This window comes from Microchirus variegatus (genome assembly GCF_963457635.1).
Source record: "Microchirus variegatus genome assembly, chromosome: 2".
NCBI lineage: Eukaryota > Metazoa > Chordata > Actinopteri > Pleuronectiformes > Soleidae > Microchirus > Microchirus variegatus.
Window position 1 is genome coordinate 24,641,486 of NC_139803.1, and position 21,987 is coordinate 24,663,472.

Here is a 21,987-nt window from a genome sequence, read left to right on the forward strand (position 1 = left end):
CCAGCAATCAAAATGAAGACAAAAAACTCTTGGCCATAGTGGAGAGCAACTAAAGCTTTCCTGGTCATAAGGGACTAGTGTAATAAAAATGACTAAGCTAAGAAACACATGGGTTATTCCAGTTAAGGATCGTTCATGCTCAGTGTTGGGATCTGCAGCGTCCGTCTCCGAAGTGTATTATTAAGTGGTTGGACAATAATTACCTGTTAGTGTGAATATGAAATCAGATGCGGTCAATGTATTTTTTTTTTTTTTTTTTAAGACCAATTTTTTTTTATGTCCGTTGCATTAGATAGTTAAAACGTTTTAACTGTTTTGAGAAATGGAGGAGAGAAGGAGACGTGTCCAGAGTGACACAGGATTCGCTCACTTCTAGACCATCAGGACTGACTCCAATAGTCGAGCCTTTGCTTCCTCAAAGCGCTGATGACCAAACCCGATTTTAAAGCTTTGGAAGACGATACGAATTCTCTTGATATCGATTTAGATATCCTCACAGAGAAAGACTGAGATGTGTATGAACTTGTATAGTTTGTGTTTGATATTGACCGGCGTTGTGCCCACCCGCACCCTCTCCCACAGCACCCAGCTGATGGGTGTATAAAAAAGTATTCTTTAAATCTTTGGACCATGATGCACAGATTCTGTGGGGTTGGTCCTTTCATACCTCTTCCCATGATCGTTGTCAGTCCTAGTATGTACCAAGGCACACCTACTTGAATTTATTGCGTATCAGACTTTTCCAAAACAAATTTTATTTGAGAATCAACATATTCACAATGTAAATACTACCTAATCTATGAAAAGTAGTGATGACGAGAGTTAGTATTGTGTTATTGTGTATATACTTGTAAATACTATCTGTACCTATTAAAGTGTATGACATTTGGCTGTGTTTTCTTAAACTAAACTGTGTAATGAGTTTTACACTGGAAAGAGTGCACGCATTAACATGATCTACATCAAGAAATACACATTTACCGTTGGATATACTTTACACACAAATATAAATTCATAATTTTACACGTTCATTTTTATTTTTATTTAACAACCACATACACAATCTCTCCCATTGTGTACATTTCTGGATAGTTCTAAGACATAATCATAAAAAAAACATAAACACAACACAGTGAATATATAGTATATGCAAGATTTGTCAAAGATATTGTATTGTTCCGAACTTTTACACATTTACAGTAAAATATCAGAGATCCGTTTTTTATTGTCGTTGAGACCCGGACAAGATCTGTGATGTATGTCGTTCCTGCATGGAAATATAACAAAGTATGATGTGAAGCAAGATTAGATTGCACCATGTGCATTTGAATTGAATAAATGATGCATTCAATATGTCATACCAGTATTAATAGTACTAAACAATAGTTTTCAACTACTACCATATTATTTTGGCATTTGACCAGAATATACTCATAATAGGGATTTCATCAATGTACATTTAACACAACAGTATCTTCAGTGGGACTGTTGGATTTCCCATTTGCTCCATATTGATAACCAGTTATTGAACAACACCAATGCTCTGTCTCTGCAATTTCACTTCTATGTTTGCACTGTAGTGCAATTGTTTGCAGTATTATCAATAAATGTAATGAATATCTAAAATCATAGACATATAACAGTAGACGCCGCATTGGCTGCTGGGGCGCGAGAAATGCGGCCGCCATCTTGGACCGGTCGTTCTACTATTAGTTGAGCAGCGGAAGCAATACGATGCCAGAACATTGTGCAGCCTATTCCTGCGTTAATAGACGGACGTTTGAAAACAGGGCTCGAGGGATTACTTTTTACAAGTAGGATTGAACATTACCCAGAACAGGTGATTAATTGAACCTAAAACTGATTTTGTCAGTTGTTTATTACTGTTCCATCCAGTGTCTCTGGTGTAGGCTGCAGTTAATGATTCAGCCTCCAGAGGCATCTGTTCTGTTAAGTAATATTGAGATTCCGTAAAATTTAAAAGGAAAAGGGAAAGATATCATTTGTAAAATCAAGATAATAGTGGAAAAACAATAAACACTGTGTTGTGATCTCCCCAAGTAAATATGAGAGTTTCTTTGTGTCTGTAGTGTGTTCAAATTCAGGGTGTATTTGTATTATTTTGGGAAAGTGTACATTTCTCAGAGCCTGGTATTTGGTATCTCTCTCTGTTTATGAATTATATATATTTTCATTTTCTCTGATATATACCGTGTGTATGTATATATATATGTGTGTGTGTATATATATGTATATATATATATATATATGTGTGTGTGTGTATATATACATACATGTGTGTGTATATATATACATACACACACACACATATATATACACATTTATATATGATTACTCTATGATTTCTATTGCTGTGTTTATATTTATAGTGTATATAGTGATACCTACATATCACATATATCATATATCTGAATATTCTATTACTGTTAATCCCACCATGACTATTAAAATACGCCGAACCATGTGTTCTGTATCATAGCTACATGTGTGACATTTGCAGCAAAAAAACCCAGCGTGAAAATAAGTTTTGAATTCAGAGTTACGATTGATAAAGTGCGCATTGAGCTGTCAAACAGAAAGACAGAGTGGAGCGGGCGACCAGCCCAAGATGGTGGCCCCACGGCTCGTCAGCGCCAGTAGGCAGTAGCGGACGATGCGGCGTCTACTGTTATATGTCTATGTCTAAAATGGGGTAAAAAAAAATTTGATTTCGCAACATTGTTTTTGTATATTTTTTTTAAATGCATAATTTGTAATGATAGATAGTCAGCACAATATCGTGACTAAAGCTGCCAAAAGTCGAATGAATGAATTAAGACGAGGATTAGGAGGAATGTTTTCGTGGAGGTTTTTTCAGGTAAGGGAGCAACAAGTGAAGTCAGACTTTCTCCACTTCTCAGGTGAGTCTGGAGAACTTTGTAAAAGGACAAACCCTAGGTCCATATTTTTAACTCAAGATTTGGTTCACGAGCTACATAGCTGCCGTGCTTTTGCAGCACATAAATGTCACCACAGACGCCAAAATACAGTCATGTGGAGCCAAATTTGACATCATAACAAAAGGCATATTATTCTAACTTGTGAAATGTTTTATGTGTTGTATTGTCTTGTGTTTTCCCTTCAGAACAAGCAAAATGTCCACATATAAAACAGATTGCTTCGACACTTTTTTTGTTCCAGATCATATTAAGACTGACTCTCCTGTGTTTTTATGTCCTCACCCTGTGTTGTCCTCTGTAAAATCTCCAAAGGAGATTCATCACCTTTTCCAGGATTAAACAAAGGAAATATTTTGCCTGTGAATATAGCTGTCAAGGATGTAATGATTTTGTTTTTTTCCACATCATAAAAGGAAAGCTCTCCATTGTCATAATTCAGATACACGCCCACTCTCTGTGGCTTTGAGAGAACAGGCAGTAAAACCTTTGTTTCAGAGTTGACCTGGAGGCTGTCTGCTCTGTCAGGAGAAGACGACAGGAACCAAAAACCATTGGATGCAGTCGGAGGAAGATTACAGTCCGCAGGAAAGTCAGCTGCATTTGTAACCCCAACCCACCAGGACTCTTTCACTGCAGTATTTATTCTCACCAGAGAAACCTCCCAGTAGTGTCGTCCAGAAGAGAAGCCAGGTGCTCCCTTGATTGCTGTGAGACAGGTTACCTCATGTCCATCAGGAAAAGTAGCATCTTTGTTGTCTCTCACTAAAGTCTTTCTGATCGTGAGGTATGGATGTTCTTTTTCCTGAAGTGTTATATTTTCTGTGGAAAATGTCAAATTTAATTCAATGTTAACCTAAGAGAATCATCATGGGGTGATTCAATGACTGAGATTCTGTGAAAGATTTGAGCAGATTACCGTAATGAGTTTGAGCCTCTGCAAGGTCCGTTGGTTTAATTGTAACACAAAACAAACAGTAAATACTGAGTCAACAATGTACATAAAATCAATAATCTTATTTAAATTACATATGACAACTGGTTTTAGCTGAACAATGACATGGAGTTGCTACTTACCATCTGGTAAAAGTTTCTTTTTCTCTGGAAAAAAGAACAATAACACATTTAAATGACTCACTCACATATTATTGATAAAATGTTCTGTTTCTCTTTTCTGTGTGTGTGTGTTTCACCGTACCCTCAGTGTCATCATTCCCAGATTTCTTCGCAGATTTATTTTTCTTCTGGAAATCTATATACAATACAATACAAGTCAGTGAACTGACAAAAATGAAATTGCTTGATGTCAAATAGGGCAGCAACTAATCAATTAACCTGTTTTTTATTTTTTAGATTAATGGAGTATTTGTCTGGTCAAATAAAATGTCAGAACATTTTTGAATGTTCTCAGATGTCACGTTTTGTCCACAAACCAAAATGTTTCAGTTTTAATTATTTATTTCTCAAACGGAGAAATGATAACAGAAAATATTCACATCGAAGACGCTGAAAAATCACTGAATAAGCGAAATAGCTGATTAATTGAGTAATCATTGTTAAACCTAATGTCAATAATAGGTTAAAAAATTATTATTATAAATGATTATATCATAAAATAAAAATTAGAGAACTTTTCCTGCAATTCACTGTGTATGCAAATATGTTGAATATCTCCCAGCTCATGCATCATCATTTTTATTCGCAAGTGTATTTTATGATTTATGCACTTCGATACACTTTCAGGACAGTCAAATGTCATCTTTATTATATTTTACATATAGAAAAACAATGCTTACCTTTGTTCTTGAAGTACACAACTCCAAGTAAAACTAATATGGCTGTAAGGAGAGCGAAGGCCACCAATCCTGCCACCAATCCTGCCACTGAGGACAAAAAGTAATATTAGGTGTTTCTTTGTATTGTTTAAAGTTATAAAACCAATTAAATTGTGACACAAAAACGCACAAACCTTCTTTACACTCCTTAACAGGTTGAGGAGGGATTCCCTGCAGGCGAACGCTTGCTTCCTTCACATTTTCATCAGAGAAACCTACTGAGCAGGAAACATCAGACCAGTTTGAGACCAGCAGCCAGCTGTGGACTGACACTGGACTGAAGGCTTCCTGGTCGTTGCTGTACTGCAATCTTTCCGGGGTCAGATCCCGCTTGTGGTCCGACCAGCGCAGCCATGGCTGTGGATACCAGCCCTCGGATTCACAGCTCACGTTCGACAAGTTTTCCTCCATCCACACCAATGACAGGAGAGGCTGGGTTCCTGTTTCTGTTCCGTGCAAGATGAAGAACATTTGATGTCAAAGGTTTGTTTTCTAATCATCTTTTACTTTTGTGAACTTTCCACACTCACTTGTCACATAGAGGCTGACACTTCCACGGTCATAACCCTGGTCACTGCTGACATAACAAGTATAATCCCCTGCGTCGTCCAATGTGACATTTCGCAGCTTCAGGCTCACGTCTCCTGTTCTCACACCACCAGATGCTGCATCTTTGAGGCCAAATGAGACTCTGCCAATGTAGGAATCTAGAGTGGATTCAACCGTTTTGTGCTGAATCTCATAGTGTATGATTGGAGAGTCAAAGTGATCACCACGGTACCAGCGTATCTCCAGGCCCTCTGCACTTTGTGCTGAATTGAGCCAGCATGGCAGTGTGGTTGTTTCACCATGGTGCGCTGAGACAGGGGATGAGACCAAAACCACGAGGCCATTTGGAACTGTGAAAAAGAAAAACAACAACAAAAGGCTCATGGGTCCCTCCCTGTTTTAAATAATACATGATGACAACACTGGAAAGGGGAAAAGTTTAAGAGATATCAGGCAGAGAATACAGGGACTTACCTGGACCAGCACCAGACAAAGATGCACAAAGAACTGCGATAAAGTACAAGTGTATCATCATGTGTAGACCTGTGTAACAGAAGTAATATTAATGCATTTCTCCATCACAATTTAAAGTAATACACCTTTAACAGCTCAAATACTGGTATAGGCCTATCTACAGTGAGAGTGTAAAGTGAAATATCGGCCTACCCATTGTAGTGGTATAACTCCAATATCCTTCACACACCTCGACGTACCAGGGTTATGGCGTTGTTAAATATCCAGTTCTGAGATCCAGATTTAGTAGTTTTTTGTTTTGCTTACAGTAAAACTGCTTCGTGGGTAAAGAAAACTGCACCGACGTGTGTTCAGACAAGGTCGTTAATGATGCCCACAGATTCAATTTAACTTTCTCTTTTGATTTGAAATGTACAGTAGTTTGAAGCTGTGTCCATGAGATGGCGCTAAAACGGTTGCAGTGAAGAGTTCTGTTCAGCAATGATACAGTTTAGGTTGTGTAAATGAGTGACGCAGTGTTTAAGTCGGTTGAATATTAAAGCAAACACAATAGACACTGGTTCGACATTCAAGGAAATTGTGACATTACAACGAGATAACGCTCTCGTAATTAAAAAAAAAAAAAAAAATCACTATTATTTCAGGGTTTCAACATTGTGCAACAAAGAATATACAAGTTGTGGGAAAAGGATAATATCAGTGAGCGTAGTGAGCTTATTATTGTTTATGTGGTTCATTAAATCTCACGTGAGTCTACTGCGTCAAGGTGAACCGAACTGGCCCGGATATCATGTGGTGCACCTAAAAAATAAAAGCACAGATTCGACCACGGTTGAAAGAACAGCGACTATGTGCGTCGCGATCAATTAATATTTAATCAATTGTCTATTTAATTATCGCTTTATGTAATGTACGCATCACCGTGCAGTTCAAATAACTATTTTTGCTGATGTAACGCCGATGTAATTTTAATTTTGAAAAGCTTAACAGGAAATTGCTGTGTAATAATAATGTAATAGTGGTTGCTACTGGTTGCTACGAGTGTCATAGTCCAGTTAGCCGCCTAGCTTTCAAATGGACTTGTGTCGGTATTGGAAGTCGCATTGAAACATTGTGTGGATTTAAATGGGCTCTTAATGTCTGGTAACATTCTGAAATGTTATATTGTGTTATGTTGAGTTTCTAAAAGTCCGTCCGTACTGTTGATAACGTTAGCGTGCACTGAAGCTAACTTCCCTGAGCTTTTCGGAACAGTTGGAGCTCGTAGTGTCGTGTCGACATGGCGACATAAACAAATGTCACATCTCCACGAAGTCCAGCTTCATAACTTATCTGCATTGAGTTGCGGTTTTGAGTCAGAATGTCCCGACTTATTGACTCTGACGAGGCCACTCCGTTGCTCAGGGACGATGCAAGCAGGTGAGTGCAGAGTTCAGTTCAACTGACATTTAGCCGAGTAAACATTCAGCAATGACATGTACCAGTGTGCACTGTTATCTAACTAAGATTGTTACAGCTTGATTTGCTGTACTATTTCAGGGTATATTGTTGAGAAGCCTCACATCAGTAACCTTATATCGCCCATGCTGTCCTGTCTCATTGAATATTTAATGATTGGAAACGATAAGAAAGTAGCTTGCATAGACCAAACTGTGTCTGTGACCTCCCCTTACACCCCTTAGGACCCTGGCTCTTATAAACTAAAATTGAGTGGAACACTAAGTAATTCCATTGGTAAAAATGTAATTGACTTAGAACTGTAATTTTGCATCAGCAAGGGCACACTCAATGGAAAATACAAGCTTATAGCTTGGCTATAAAACATAGCCAGTGATGACTTTTGCACAGCATTGTATATAATGTAAATCACACCCCCTCACATTGACAAAACAGACGTTCAATGCACATCCCAAACTCATATATTTAAAAATTTGCTTTCATACAGACAATAAATAAAATAATGGGGAAACAAGGTTGACCAATTAATTGGTAATGGATAGCAACCATGACATATTTTAGCAGGAAGAGCATTAGTGGTCACATAAACTATGGGTCTATTGAAACTATATCAACTGAAATTATCTGCCCACTCCAAGTTCTTCCCCCACCTGTCTACATCTTTCAGGTTTAGGAGCTGATAGAACTGATAGGGCTTCCATAAGTCTTAGAGATGGCTCTAACAATTTGGCTGAAATAGGACTTCGATGAGTGACCTTTTAGAAACCTTGTATTGACTATTTTTTCTTTAAGTAATTGAAATATATCTTTGTTGTGTCCCTTTGTGCAGTGATGACGCTCAGGATGAAGATTACAAGAGCCGCTGGAGGTCAATCCGAGTCATGTACTTCACTATGTTTCTCAGCAGTGTAGGTGAGGATGCCCACTTTTTCCAGTAAACATGTGGAGCCCCTCTCCCATTACATATAACAATAGAAAGGACAGAGGTGACAGGCAGACACAACCTTATTATGAGGTGTAGGGAAACTTGGAGGCCTGTCAGGTAAAAGCATTTTTGTGTAAAATCTAAAGTAAAAACCATCACAATTATTTACACATTTTACTGCTTTATAATTCGAATTATTATATGTTTACATGTTTCCCCCACCCCCACACTTGTGTTACGTTTGGTATTCTTTTGACACAAAGTTTTTGACAGCTAGTGCACCATCAACGTTTTATGTGGCTTTTCAGGTTTCACAATTGTCATCACATCACTGTGGCCATATTTGCACAAGGTATGTTTGTGGGTATTTTTCTCAAAATAACTTGGAATACTGGGGGAATTAAGTTTAGTCTTAATAGAAAAAACACTTTTTCTGTGCACCAGTTGAGTAATGAAGTGGTTGTGAATACTTATACAGACTGTAGTAATATCACCTTTTTTGCTTTAACTTTTTGCCTGTGTTTCACATAGATCGATGATGGAGCCAATGCCACTTTCCTGGGATGGGTGGTGGCAGCCTACAGCCTCTGTCAGATGGTGGCCTCACCCATTTTTGGCCTGTGGTCTAATCACCGGCCACGCAGAGAGCCTTTGGTGTGCTCCATATTCATAAACCTGTCGGCCAACATCTACTATGCCTATGCATATCTACCCACGACCAATAACAAGTTCCATGTCCTCTTCTCCAGAGCCTTGGTTGGATTCGGAGCAGGTTTGGTATTCTTTAAAATGTTCCCTTATTTGAATATATACATCAACCATATGACGACATGGTCAGTGTTGCACTAAAATTGGGTTTGGTCTTTTCATGGCAGGCAATGTTGCGGTGGTGAGGTCTTATGTTGCTGGAGCGACATCGCTGAAGGAGAGAACTAGTGCTATGGCAAACATGAGTGCCTGTCAGGCCCTGGGTTTTATCCTGGGACCAGGTAAAGATGACTACACAGATTATTTGACTCTGTGTCTCCAGTGGAGTGTACGTTGTGAAAAAGTCAGCAAAGAAAAAATTGTGGATTTAATCGTTGTATGTTGTATGTAATTATTTTCTATGCGTTTGTCAGCTCTTCAAGCATGCCTGTCATTCATCGGTGAGCGTGGTGTCACAGTGAAATTCATAGACCTGGAGCTCAACATGTACACTGCTCCTGCGTTACTGGCTGTGGCTTTTGGCATCATCAACATCCTGCTGGTCCTGTTGGTGCTGAGGTGATTCCTCCCTTACTAATGCACAATGTGTTATGTTGGGCTTGTATTTTACAATATTTTAGCACCCAATAAAGATCCACTTTCTATGTACATGTATCGCTGATTATAATTGGGTGCTGTATCGGTTCTCACATACAGAGAGCACCGTGTTGACGAGCATGGAAGACACATACAAGCCATTAACTACACATCGGAAGGTATGTGGTGTCCTCTCATGTTTAAAGGTTCATTGTGCAAGAATTAGTGACAACTTATGGTCTCTAATGGTTTCTAAAAAATGTGAAACACATGCTCTGACTGGTTTGTCCATTCAGGCTGTTGTAGAAACATGGCAGTACAAGATGACTCTCTAATACAATACTTGCTGATAGTATACAAAAGGCTCATTCTAATGCTGCCAATAATGTTTCCTAAAGGTTACCCATTCGACCTTTATATACAGGATAAGACCACTGAGTGCCATTTGGACACAGGCCAAGGCTTGATCAACCTCAGTCGAGTCACCTGGATGAGAGGGTGTCCTGTGAGACCTCAAACACCCGATGACTCTAAGATACAGATAACGGATAATAGTGATGATGTTTTATGCATCCACATTTTCGGTTTATAAAAAGTTAATCCGAAAAAGTTCTCAAGGACAAGTTGTGGCACACTAAACAAATCATTTTCTCCTGTCAAATAATCTATTGAAGAAAACAAAAAAAACGTCTCAGGCTGAGACACAATCACATTCCTCAAAAACATATTGACAGTGTGTGACACCTTCAGGAGAGAAATCATTAGACAAGGCAGCCCACTCCCAGCCTTGTGAGAATTATGGGACAAGATATGTTGGCTGTATCATTTTGCACGATATTCGTCAGCGCTTCTTTGGTTGAATGATTTTTTTTTTCATTCTCCAGATAGAGTGGATATTAGTGAAGAAACTGAAGAAGCCATTGACAGCTTGGCAGTTCTGACCTCCAATGTCCTCTTCTTCATCGTCATGTTCATCTTTGCCATCTTTGAGACGTGTGTATTTCATCAGAGAACACTGACAGTTCTTATTATCTTATTCCTGCACATTTACACTTGACTGGATATATTTTCTTGACCTAAATTCATGATTTTTGCAGAATTTCCACACCATTGTCCATGGACATGTTCGCCTGGACAAGGAAAGAAGCCGTTTTATACAATGGTTTGATTATCTGTTTCATCGGATTTGAATCCGTCCTTGTGTTTCTGGTTGTAAAAGTGGCTTCTCAGAGGTACTAACACTCATGAGTTAGTACACAAATATATCTGAACCAGGTGGAATGTAGTTCAACACAAGGATTATTTACTTCCTTCCAGGGTTGGGGATCGTCCTGTGTTACTAGCAGGCCTTGCCATTATTTTCTGTGGCTTCTTCATTCTGCTTCCATGGGGGAATCATTACCCCAAAATCCAATGGGCTGGTATGTATTGTTTCAATTGCATAAATATATTCACTTTACCGCCTTGAAGTTTTTACTTTCTAATTATTGCTTTTGTTTGTTGTTTCCAAATACAGACCTTAAAAATAACTCGTTGGTCAGTCAAACTTTTGCCATTAATGCATCCAACAGCACTGTGGAGCCAACAGGCTGCCCGATTGAACAGACCTGGTGCCAGTATACACCTGCAATACACCTAGCCCAGTATATCACATCTGATGTTCTGATCGGGATGGGATACCCAGCCTGCAATGTGATGTCCTATACACTGTATTCCAAAATTGTTGGACCCAAGCCTCAGGTAAGAAGAGTAAACGCTGATGAAAATGTACATTCATTCAAAACTGTAGTGCGTAACTTTGAAATATAATTGAATGTGTGTTATGTTCAAACCATTGTCAAGTATACACTGCATATTAAAAAAAAAGAAAAAAGAATTTTAATCCATGATGTTGATTGTTGCTTTCCACAGGGTGTGTACATGGGTTTGTTGACAGCCTCTGGCAGTGGCGCACGGACATTTGGCCCCATTTTTGTCTCTCAGGTTTATACCCTCCTGGGACCTCGTTGGGCCTTTAGCATCATCTGTGGGATTGTGGTAGGGGCCATCATCCTCCTGAGCACCGTTTACCACAGACTCATCGCATTTTCCACACGCCATGGACGAACTATAGAATAGCATGCCACTGGACAGACTAACAGCGATTTCCTGCTTTTATTCTCAAAGACTTCCTGGCTATGATTCCACCTCTTTGTTGCACACTGTACAGCGGGCCACTGATGAGCCCATGAGAGTTTGTGACTCGGGGGGTTGACCTTTGAACTCTCATGACTTGACCAAAGATGGCTGCTACAATTTGAGTTCTAAGGGAGCTAGACGTTCACCTGTTGTGGAAAAAAACCCAACATGACCCACATACAAAAACAGTACATGTAAGGCATTGTGTTGTAGGGAAGGGTGAGGTGAGGACAAAAACCAGATGACCGCTTTAAAACAATAACTGAAATACTGTTTTTTTTTTTTTTAAAAATACAAATACTGGTTTCACTTAAACTCTTGCAATTTTGGGAATTTAACACAGACACATGGACCTAATGAATGGTACTTGAAAATGAATACTTTCAATTTGGTTATTTAAATGTTACTGACACTAATATGCCCACTATTATGATTCTGTGCAGAATGGTTGTTTTAATGTGCAATGTTTTGCAAGAAATGTTTGCTTGAGAGATAACAATTATTTGGGAATTTATTGTAACATTTCCAGTAAAAAAAAATCCATATTGAATGGTTTTCCATGCTCAGTTAAAGGCATTTCTTGCAGTTCTTTTCTTACTTAAATAATTCAGGAAGAGTTTTGTAAATGTATTCTAATGATTACCTGAAGCTTTGAAGATTTAATGGGAAAGAGCATGCTCAGTGTCACTTTTTATTGTCATTTTCTTTTTGATCTGCGTGATAGAGTGAGGATAAATGATGATGTTTAACATTTTAAATAAATTCTGGATTAATATTTTTTATGTTTTAGCAGCACAAATCTGGGAAATTCACTAGAGAGATATTTAAAGAATAAAGAAATTACCTCAATATAAATATTTGTACAAAAGAACTGCAAAATTATGTCCTTGTTTGTGTCATACCCATGTTAGTAATGTATCTATAGTTGTAAGTATGAAAATCGAATCATAAGTTTTCCCTTTTTGTTTTTCCATGCAATGTAGCATAAAAAGTAAAAGAAAATATTGTTTTTACATTCCAAACTATGGAGATATTATAAGCATGACTCAACAAATGTAGGCCATTTTTTTCCATTAGATGAATTGAATCCCATACATCCAAATGTAAATAAACAACAGAACCGAGTCAATACGTTTACAGTTCAGATATCAATGACGAGAGGGCTGTTCATTTCATATGGAGCAAGTCCTGAATGTCCGACAGGGGGCAGCAACGGGAATATCGATCCCCAGCACTGCAAAAGAAAAAAACGTGTCGGAAGTTCCCGTGAGAGACCGCGCCAACATGTAGCGAAAGTTTAGTCTGTGTCCTGTTGCGTTGTAGTAATGCGAAAATAGACTACTGTTGTGTGGAATACAAGTGTTTATGAAGCCGAGGGAGGGCTTGTTTTATCAGTATGGACATGTACAGAGACGAGAAGGGTAAGGAAATACAAAACACGAATGTTTATGGCTCTGATAAGGAGTTGGTGCGTTGTTCAGCTAACAAGCTAGGTCGTGTTCACTGGTTGGGAGAGTTGTTAGACATGGGAAATGTGGGTTTGGTTTGTTTAAACGGTTGCTGGAGTTGTGTTTTAACTTTGCTTTCTTTTCTTTTTTTGCAGAGTGTACGGATATCGATATGATTGTAAGTGCACCTTTTTAATTTAGCCTCTTCTATAGTCAGTTAGGCACGTTGCAACGTGATTTGTGTTGTGATATACGACTAACGTAAACCGTTTTAAGTTAGTGTAGCAGCAGATGAGGTATTAATGTGGCAGTGAATGCGTCACAACGAACGTTGGTCAGATTTGCCGACTAATATCTGTTAGGATTCAGTTTCCTTTGTATGTTCTGTGCTGAAGAGCTTTGTGTGCACAGCTGCTGCTCATGCACAGCAGCGAGGTCCAACACCAGTAGACTAAACTAACATGAATCATCACGACAGTCTGTTTACAGGAAACTGACATGTTAGCATTCGTTTCCTAATAGAAAATGTCCACTCAAACCAAGGTGTACTGATGTCGCCCTGTGTTCATGTGTTAAAATTTACTGGGCATGATTGTCTGTCACTGCATTTATTCAAACATTTAAAACGTTAGTTTGCACAATATTTGTCTTTAACTTATTTGGCATACTTTACAGTGTTTCTTGATCTATCGTTCATTTCTGTGACACCTAAACCAGCCACCCTTTATTGTAAATAAGTAATTTGGTGAAGAAAAAAAATCCCCTCCTCCCTCATTATCTACAAACGATTAAAGAATGCACTCACAGAGGGCCACCAAGGCCAAAGTACACTCCCCTATCTTCCAATGTTAACAGTTGTTTTCAAATAAACCCTGAATGCATATCTGGATCACCCACAAAATAAAAAGGTTTGTTCCTTTCATCAATTTAATCCAAATCAGTCTTCTACTTTTTGTGTTATATTGTTAATAGACAAGAGGGCCACAAGAGTTTCCACTCATTAAATGAATGAATGCTGCTACACTACCTTTAGCAAAGCCTGTCACAAAGGTTTACTTTGTGTCATCTGGCAAACAAACCGGTTTAGGCAGCGACTGGTGCTATTGCAAGATAAATGAAAGTGAAACTAAAAGATCCAGCGCTGCATCGATAGTAAGCTAGCTGTTAGTCCTTAGCGCTTCGAGCAAAGCAAGAGTGTTGATGATCTGATGTTTGCCAGTGTTAACGTGAACCACTTTCACGTGTCTTTTTCCCTATATAGCAGAGGGTTGTGGGCCTGTTCGAGAAAAATCCTCGTGTGCAAAGGATAGTGAAATATGGCTTTCTGGGTAAGTCTCAGTATCATATTTCAGTGTTTTATTAGGGAAATACTATGAGTGAAGTGTGGCTCTTCTGACGTCCTATTGCACTCCTTCTGTTTAAAAAAAAAAAAAAAAGTGAACCATTTATTTATTTTTTAATGTTATCCAGTACCTTCTTAAAATAGTCATGTATCCTCTAGGATGGCAGATCTTATTTTCCACCCATAAGAAACTAATTTGTTTAACATTGGCCATCTCTATAAACTATTGATATGAAAACATGATGATGGGAGACATTACCTTAGTGGTAGAGCAAGTTGTCTTTTTAACCGGAAGCTCGAGGGTTCAATTCCTGCTCCTCGTGTCGCCCAAGTAGTTCCTGACAGCTGTGAAAGTGTATGAAATGTGTATGATAGATGAGTGATTGGAAAAGTGCTGTGCGTAGATGTGCTGCATGAATGTGTGAGTGAACAAATGTGAGTTAATGATCACTTAAAGCTGGTTTACACTGCAGTTTTTGCCATCAAGAAGATAACGGCACAATATAAATGCAGACTATTGGCCATTTACATTTTATTTTAGCATAGGAAAAAAAAGATAAAATAAAAAAAAAAGATAATAATAAAATAAACATTCATAATGTGTGTAAGTTGACATGTTTGAATAGGGTCTTTGTTCTGTGTATGTTTTGTGATGTTGGTTTCCATCAGCCTGTATTAATGTACAGTTTTTTGAGAACTATTTAAATATTGCACTGTAAGTTGTTGGAAACTTTAGAAAACATTTGACTGAAACCTCCCTCACACATTTGAAGTTGTTTTATGTCAAGTATTTATGTTGTAAAACTAGGAAAATCACTAATGGGAAGCACAGAATAGTATAAAAGTAAATAAAGAAAGAGTTACAGATTTTCTGACCTATAAGTTGTGAAATATTTTGAGTAAGTTTGCTCAACAAAGTCATCGGAGATTGTTTTTCTTAACAGGTCTAGAATATGACGAGGAGGATTCCGGTGAGGACGATTGTGACAGCTGGGTGCATGAGCCTCATAATTTCCATGGTTGCCAAAGACTTTCTGATGCCATGAGTAGCGACAGATTCAGAGGCAACCCTACAAGGTCATCCCACTCATTCCAGCCGCCCGTTCATTATTACATTCCAGCTCATGAACCTCCTCACCCAGCTCATCTAAAAGTTCAGTCAAAAGAGAGCGTAAGTTTTATTACTCCTAATTTATGTGCTTCGTAAATTTGAAATGAAAGAAATTCAGTGTTTGTTTGTCCTACTTTGGTAGGATGCTGAAAGAAAGGCCAGGTTACTAGAAGAGGTGAAACAAATTCAAGAAAAGGCTGATAAGAAACGGCTTAAGAAGCAGGTAAATCTCCCGTCTTCAATCGGAGTTTCATTGAAATAATGGAATGTCAGATTGTTTGGATTTAACTTTTTTTGTGTGTTGCCTAACAGAAACAAAAGAAAAAAAAACAGATCGAGAAGGAAAAACAGAATGCTGTCAAAGGTGAAAAGGTAATGATCATGCGCAAAAGGGAACCTCCAAATGTACTCATCAAGCTACAATTTCATCATCATCACAGCTAATTTCTTTTTCCATGATTTACAGGGGAAAACTGATGTTCAACAATCTGATAAAGAGGAGAGTAAAGCAGCTGACGAGAAATCCAAAGATGATATAAGCTCCTGTGTTGACCAGTTGGCCTTGGGTAAAGATACAGACAGCAGTGAAGATGATACTGATGATGATGGTAGTGACCAGGACTCCTTTGACTCTGAGGTATCAGGTGCACCTTTTTACTGTGATTCATACGCCTGAAATTAAACAGAATTGAGTTTATCACAGATGAGAGAAGTGATCTTTGTAATGGCTCTGTTTGATCTGAGGACTTTTTTTTTTTGCATAATTTTCCCATGTGTTGCATACCTTTGTTAAACATGCTGTAGAGGAGGGCTGCTCCATTTTGGTTCAAATATCAGTTTGATTAAATTGCATTCTCTGCAATTTACCAGTTGTTTCAAATGTCTATGTAGAAATGGTAAATTGTTTAACCCTGTAGTATTAATACTTTTCATGCTCATATTTAGCTTTAGTTAATAGTGGCAAATAAACAATTACCACAGCATTAAAACACACAAAAACGTTTTAAGATGTGCTTTTAACCACTTGCACCAAATTGTATTCCTGTTGTGCAATTTATCTGTTTATGTGTTAATTTTTCATTCAGGACCTGGATATGTCGAGTACCTTTGTGACTAAAGCTGCTCTCATAGCCAAGCGTAAATTAGAGCAGAAGCCCAGGCATGAGAACAAGGAGAAAAAAACGACGCCGGTCAAAGAATGTAAAACAGTCCCAGAGAAGGCTAATGAAAAACCAGCGTTTGTAAAAAAGGTGCACACAAATCATCACATGATACTGGACTACATGACAACAGAAGCATAATATTTTTCGGGGTATGTCTTTTGAGTTTTGAAGGTAAATCTTTTCTTTTCGTCGGAACAGGAATCTGCTGTCCAAAGTATCCCCACCGTTGAAGATAATATTAGAATTAGTACAGAGCTTGCAGGTAAGGTGGTCCTTGTCACATGTGCGCACACGCTCTCAGCCACATGTATTCATTGTGATTTATAGTAAACAAGACTTGAACCCTTGTTTTTCCCTTGCAGTTATCGGAAATAAGTTTGCAAGTTCTGGAGACTTTAATATGGCTGTGAAATACTTCACTAATGCAATTAAGTACAATCCTACTGAGTTTAAGTAAGAACGTGTCCCTTAAATCTAAACTTTATGGTTACATCACCATTGGTTTTTTTTGTTGTTAAAATTGTTATTTCTGTTGCAGATTGTTCGGCAATCGTTCCTTTTGTTTTGAAAAGATGCAAGACTATGAAAAGGCGCTGGCTGATGCAGAGTTGTGCCTCAATATGTGTCCAGGCTGGGTTAAAGGCCTGTTTAGGAAGGGCAGAGCTCTGGCAGGATTAAAGGTAAGTGTACGAAAAAAAAAAACTTGTTTAATACTTCTGTACTCCATAGTGATTCTGCAAACGTGAGTTTATTTGTACTTTAGTCTTTCAATCTGTGAATAAGTAACCTTTAGTCCTTTTCCCCCATGCATGTTATTAGTTTTGTTTACCTCATCATGTCATGTTGGAATGACATTGGGTTCACTTTCTGAGCTGCGCAGGGTCACCTTATTTACCCAGACTCGTTTGCTGATGAATTTCATCAGAATGACATTGAGTGAGTGTGTGAACTCCCAAGGCAGAATGAGGAGAGCTAATATCATTCTTCTTCCTCTCCCTCCTCCTCCCCTGCCAGAGGTATGAGGAAGCTGCCCGGGCCTTTAATGAAGTTCTCAGGCTGGACAGTTCATATGCAGAAGCTGCGCAGGAACTAATGCGAGTGGAGATCATGCAACTAATGGTGTGTGACAATAAAATCAATGGCTTGATATTACGTATTGTGCAATAATATTATTGTGTATATTTGTACAGTCACAGCATTTATGTAGAGCTGAAACTAATGATTATTTTCTCCATTAATTGGTCGGTCCATAAAATGTCAGAAAACGCTGATCAGTGTTTGTCAAACCTGGAAATGACGATGTTCTCGAATGTCTTGTTTTTCTCCACAAACCAAAATGATTCAGTTTTAATCATTTCTTTGTTATGTGGAGCAAAGAAACAAAGACACATTTAAAGGTGCATTATGTAATAAATCTAAAGCAACTGGCCATAAAATCCTCCTAATATGTCATAGAGACTCAGGAATAATGTTCATATAACAAACTGAACTCACCAACAACAACAGTACCGCCAAAATATTTGCATTAAAAAAATATTTTGCCAACTGCAAATCTTGTTAATGTTTTGAAATCATGATTTGGCATGTGGCGCCACCTACCGCCGTCTACCGATCATTACAGTCAGTAGAGTCTCTGCTGCAGAGCAACCACGGGTTGCCAGTTACTTCAGAAAACGAAACCTAAAAGACCTTGGTGTTTTGAATTTGAACGTAATAACCGTTTTTGGCCACATTATTACATATGGCACCTTTAAGAAACTAAAACAATCAGAAATCTTGTTTTAATAAAAAAAAGCTTCAAATCGATTATCAAAATAATAATAATAATCTATTCACTGTTTCAGCTCTACATTTATGTGTCTTAGCATCGGCTAACTTCATTGCAATGTTGGTCCATTAAGACTTCAACGTGTGTGTGTTTCAGGAGTATGGTTTTACACGGGAGCAGAGTTCAAATGCTTTAATTATTCATGGAACAGTTAAAAAAGCGTTAGCTGTGTTGTCTTCATTAAACCATCGACCAGGTGAGTGTCTCCTCATCTTTAATTCAACAGAAATTGTGTATTATTTAAAAACTTTAAAAAAAAAAAAAGGATATTTGCATCAAATCATAATAGTAATTTTGTCTGTTTGCATACCACACTTATTCCAAACATTTGTCTTCTGTTTAGGGGCTAATTATAATGCTCCCCCGCCAGCTCAAGTAGTGAATGTCACCGGAGTCTCACCAGTTCTTTCAGCAAACGTAAAACCTGCAGCGGCTGCTCCTCATCATCCTCATCCTACTCATCCTCATCCTCCTCAGTCCCAGGAGGCACTTAAACACAAACCTTTAGGCCCGATACAGAATATGTCGAATGTCCAGAATCATCACAGGCCCGCTCCCAACATGGCTGCGAGGAGTAGTAACGAAAACAGGCAGCCACCACCGTGAGTATTAATCCAGTCACACTTCAGGGTTAAAGCTCAGTCCAGCTTACAAACGTCACTGTATGTTAAAGTATCTTCTGTTATCTCTGAGGTTTATCAGTATTTCACACATGTGGGGCTCCTTCTGCTGCTCAAATGAACCTAAAACTTGAAATATTGGTATTTTCCCTTTATAGGTGAACAATTGAATTGAAGTTTATTATCGTTTCTCATATTTGACAAGTTTAAATAAGCACTATGCAGATATTTGAGTCATGGTTATTGGAATTGCTTCGCCTCTAATTAGACGGTATATTCCAAGAGAGCAGGAAATCATTTAATGGTTTTATGCACACAGTTTTGAATGATGGCGTTATCTACAAAATGGCTTCTCACAAAATAACTAGCATTCATTACCTTTATTTTCTTTCTTTCCAACAGAGAGCTGTTTCCAGTTTGGGTGGGAAACTTGGTTTACCCAGTGTCTGACACTGTGCTAACCAACCTGTTTAAGCAGTAAGTTTCATTTCTGTGTTTTTGTTTATTCACATGCTCATGTTGCAGAGTTAGTAAGTGCTGGCGTTGTCTCCTGTAGGGCCGGGGTCATCTATAACGTGAAGGTTCTGGCTTTCAAACGTTGCGCCTTTGTGAACTTCACGAAACAAGAGTTTTGCGACGAAGCGATCAGGAAATTCCACGTAAGTATTGATCTGTAGCTGATGTTGTTGTTGTTGAAGGTTCCACATTTTATCCTCAAACTGCTTTAACCACACTGTCCTGTCCTCTTTAAATAAAAATAAAATCACCAATGCTTTACATTTTAAAGGTACAGTGTGTATAATTTACATACAATGATTTTCATTTGTCAGATATTGAATTTGAAAGAAAGGGGAAAAAGTGATTCAAAATTTACACACTGTACCTTTTGTAATGCATGTATAGGTAACTGAATGAGACTGCACTCTAGTGTGGAATTTCCTCAGTGTGACACGTTTTTGTGATTTTTAGATACAGGTACAGAATTGGGATAAAAAAAAAAACATGTCGTCTATTTTAGTGGCTTTTGCCACTTTATACAATTTCACCATATTGGCTTTAGATGTCGAGCCAAGTTTCATCCGAAGAGCCGGCTGCCTTGCTGACTTTTCACATTTGCTTTACAAGACAAAACAAATTGCCCTCCTTCCTGTGCGTACATGAATAAAGAGTAGGCCAGTGTATGAGGACATGAACTCTCTCGTCATTCAGGGCTTTGAGCTGAACGGGATCAAGATTGCTGTGAGATACCCAGACAGGATTCCTCATGGCATGGGCATTTCAAGATCTGCCCTCAAAGCCGACGACCTGCAGAATGAAAGTGTGGGGTGAGTGCGTACTTTATATGCATATCATTAGTTTAAACACTCTATTTTATAATTGAATTGAGGAGACGGATACTGCTCACAACACTGTAATAACCACAGACCCGGAGAAAGACGTTGATTTGTCTTGGTTTTTCAAAATGTTGTGCTTAAACTTATTTTTGAATGTCACAATGTCCAGTTGTTGTTTTGCCAAGAAAATATTCTTGGCACAAACTGTGATTTGTGTAACATCGTTGTAGACAATAGAAAACAAGTGTTACTGAACTTCCTTGGAGAGTGCCAGCTGTTGATTTTTGCCAGGGTTTTTTTTTTGGCTGACCTTCAGCAAGGAAAGAAAGAAATCAAACATTCCTACAGTTTTATCACTTTGTATCAGCTGACCAAAGAAGCATAGCAACTGACCAGGTTGGTTGTTTTTTGGGATACTGTTGCTGATACTTTCCTGTGCTAACATATGAAATATTGGGGCTTTTGCTTTGCAGGCAATATACACATCGAAGACCTGTTCGCCCACAGAGGTTTGACTACAGAGACAACGACAAGAACTGAGAGGAAACGAGGTGTCTCTGACCTTTCTCTAAAATCTCCCAATAAAAAAGCAGAATCACATGCTCTGTCTAGTACAGACTTTTAAGGCTTTGCTGCCTCTTTAAGCAGTATCTGTTTTTAGTCCACCGCAGAAACTGATGCTCATCATTATTATTATTTTAAGTCTGTGATTTAAAGACTTTTAACCATTAACCTTACTTTTATTTTATGATTGCAAGGACTATCTCAGTATCAAGGTGTTTTTTTGTCATGCCAGTATTGGAAAAGCCAGTCAGGAAAGTAGAAGGCAGTTGATATTTGAATAATTTTTTTGTAATGTATACTTTTTATTAACTTAATATCCTATATTTTTTTCTATGCTTTATATACTCAAAATGTACAAAAACAACTTAAATAAGTCCTATAATAATTCTGTTTAAGTAGAGCTGCAGTAGGCAGGATTGCTATAGGAGACGTGGTCTCTTTTCTGAGCTCAGTATTTTCAGGCTTTCTTGCTGGTGCAGGAGCAGTGATCTGTCCACTGACAAAGGGTATTTAGTTGTTGAACAGCCAAATGGAGCTTTTCTATTCATTTTATAAAAAGGTATTACAAGAGCCTCGTATTTACAAGCTGTATTTACATTATCAATTTCTCATCTTAATTCTGCTTTTATAAAACAATCCTTACACTATAACCACACACGTTCTTGCAGACCTACGTACTATTAATGTCATCATAGATTAGTTTTTAGTAAGAAGGTGAAATTTATAGTTCCTCATTTACCGATCACAATGAGGCATATATTCTTATATTCATAAGTGTGGCGTTTGCTCTTTAAAGAATTAAAGATTGTTTCATATTCGGACCAACTGTCTCATTATTTTTAACATGCTTTTTAAACGATAGGGGGCCCAGAGAGTCGCTGGGGTTTTGACTTTATGAATTTGGAGTGTTTTGTCCA

At 38.1% G+C, this 21,987-nt stretch overlaps 3 protein-coding genes across 3 annotated transcripts; 2 read left to right on the forward strand and 1 right to left on the reverse strand.

The window, feature by feature from the left end:
• Window positions 1-3,207: 3,207 nt before the first annotated feature.
• Window positions 3,208-7,096, reverse strand: LOC310940864 (butyrophilin subfamily 2 member A2-like; the record flags this gene model as incomplete). The annotated part of the gene is made up of 6 exons (XM_083905897.1): window positions 3,208-3,779; window positions 4,035-4,058; window positions 4,754-4,840; window positions 4,927-5,238; window positions 5,323-5,691; window positions 7,048-7,096. 6 exons carry the CDS (start codon window positions 7,094-7,096, stop codon window positions 3,208-3,210), a joined length of 1,413 nt encoding a protein of 470 aa, XP_083762023.1.
• A 79-nt stretch (window positions 7,097-7,175) lies between these two features.
• Window positions 7,176-12,445, forward strand: mfsd8 (major facilitator superfamily domain containing 8; the record flags this gene model as incomplete). Its single annotated transcript, XM_083903524.1, has 12 exons — window positions 7,176-7,234; window positions 8,103-8,185; window positions 8,507-8,550; window positions 8,730-8,970; window positions 9,074-9,187; window positions 9,320-9,464; window positions 9,603-9,661; window positions 10,367-10,475; window positions 10,580-10,714; window positions 10,800-10,903; window positions 10,999-11,222; window positions 11,394-12,445. The coding sequence occupies 12 exons, from the start codon at window positions 7,176-7,178 to the stop codon at window positions 11,598-11,600; spliced, it is 1,524 nt and encodes a 507-aa protein (XP_083759650.1). The 3' UTR covers window positions 11,601-12,445.
• Window positions 12,446-12,948: 503 nt separating this feature from the next.
• Window positions 12,949-21,707, forward strand: LOC310938356 (uncharacterized protein). Its single transcript, XM_083902849.1, has 18 exons — window positions 12,949-13,081; window positions 13,264-13,286; window positions 14,370-14,436; window positions 15,395-15,621; window positions 15,704-15,784; window positions 15,874-15,933; window positions 16,028-16,198; window positions 16,647-16,811; window positions 16,923-16,986; window positions 17,087-17,177; window positions 17,263-17,404; window positions 17,739-17,843; window positions 18,649-18,748; window positions 18,896-19,154; window positions 19,575-19,649; window positions 19,729-19,831; window positions 20,382-20,497; window positions 20,980-21,707. The coding sequence occupies exons 1-18, from the start codon at window positions 13,057-13,059 to the stop codon at window positions 21,044-21,046; spliced, it is 1,941 nt and encodes a 646-aa protein (XP_083758975.1). The 5' UTR covers window positions 12,949-13,056; the 3' UTR covers window positions 21,047-21,707.
• Window positions 21,708-21,987: the final 280 nt, after the last annotated feature.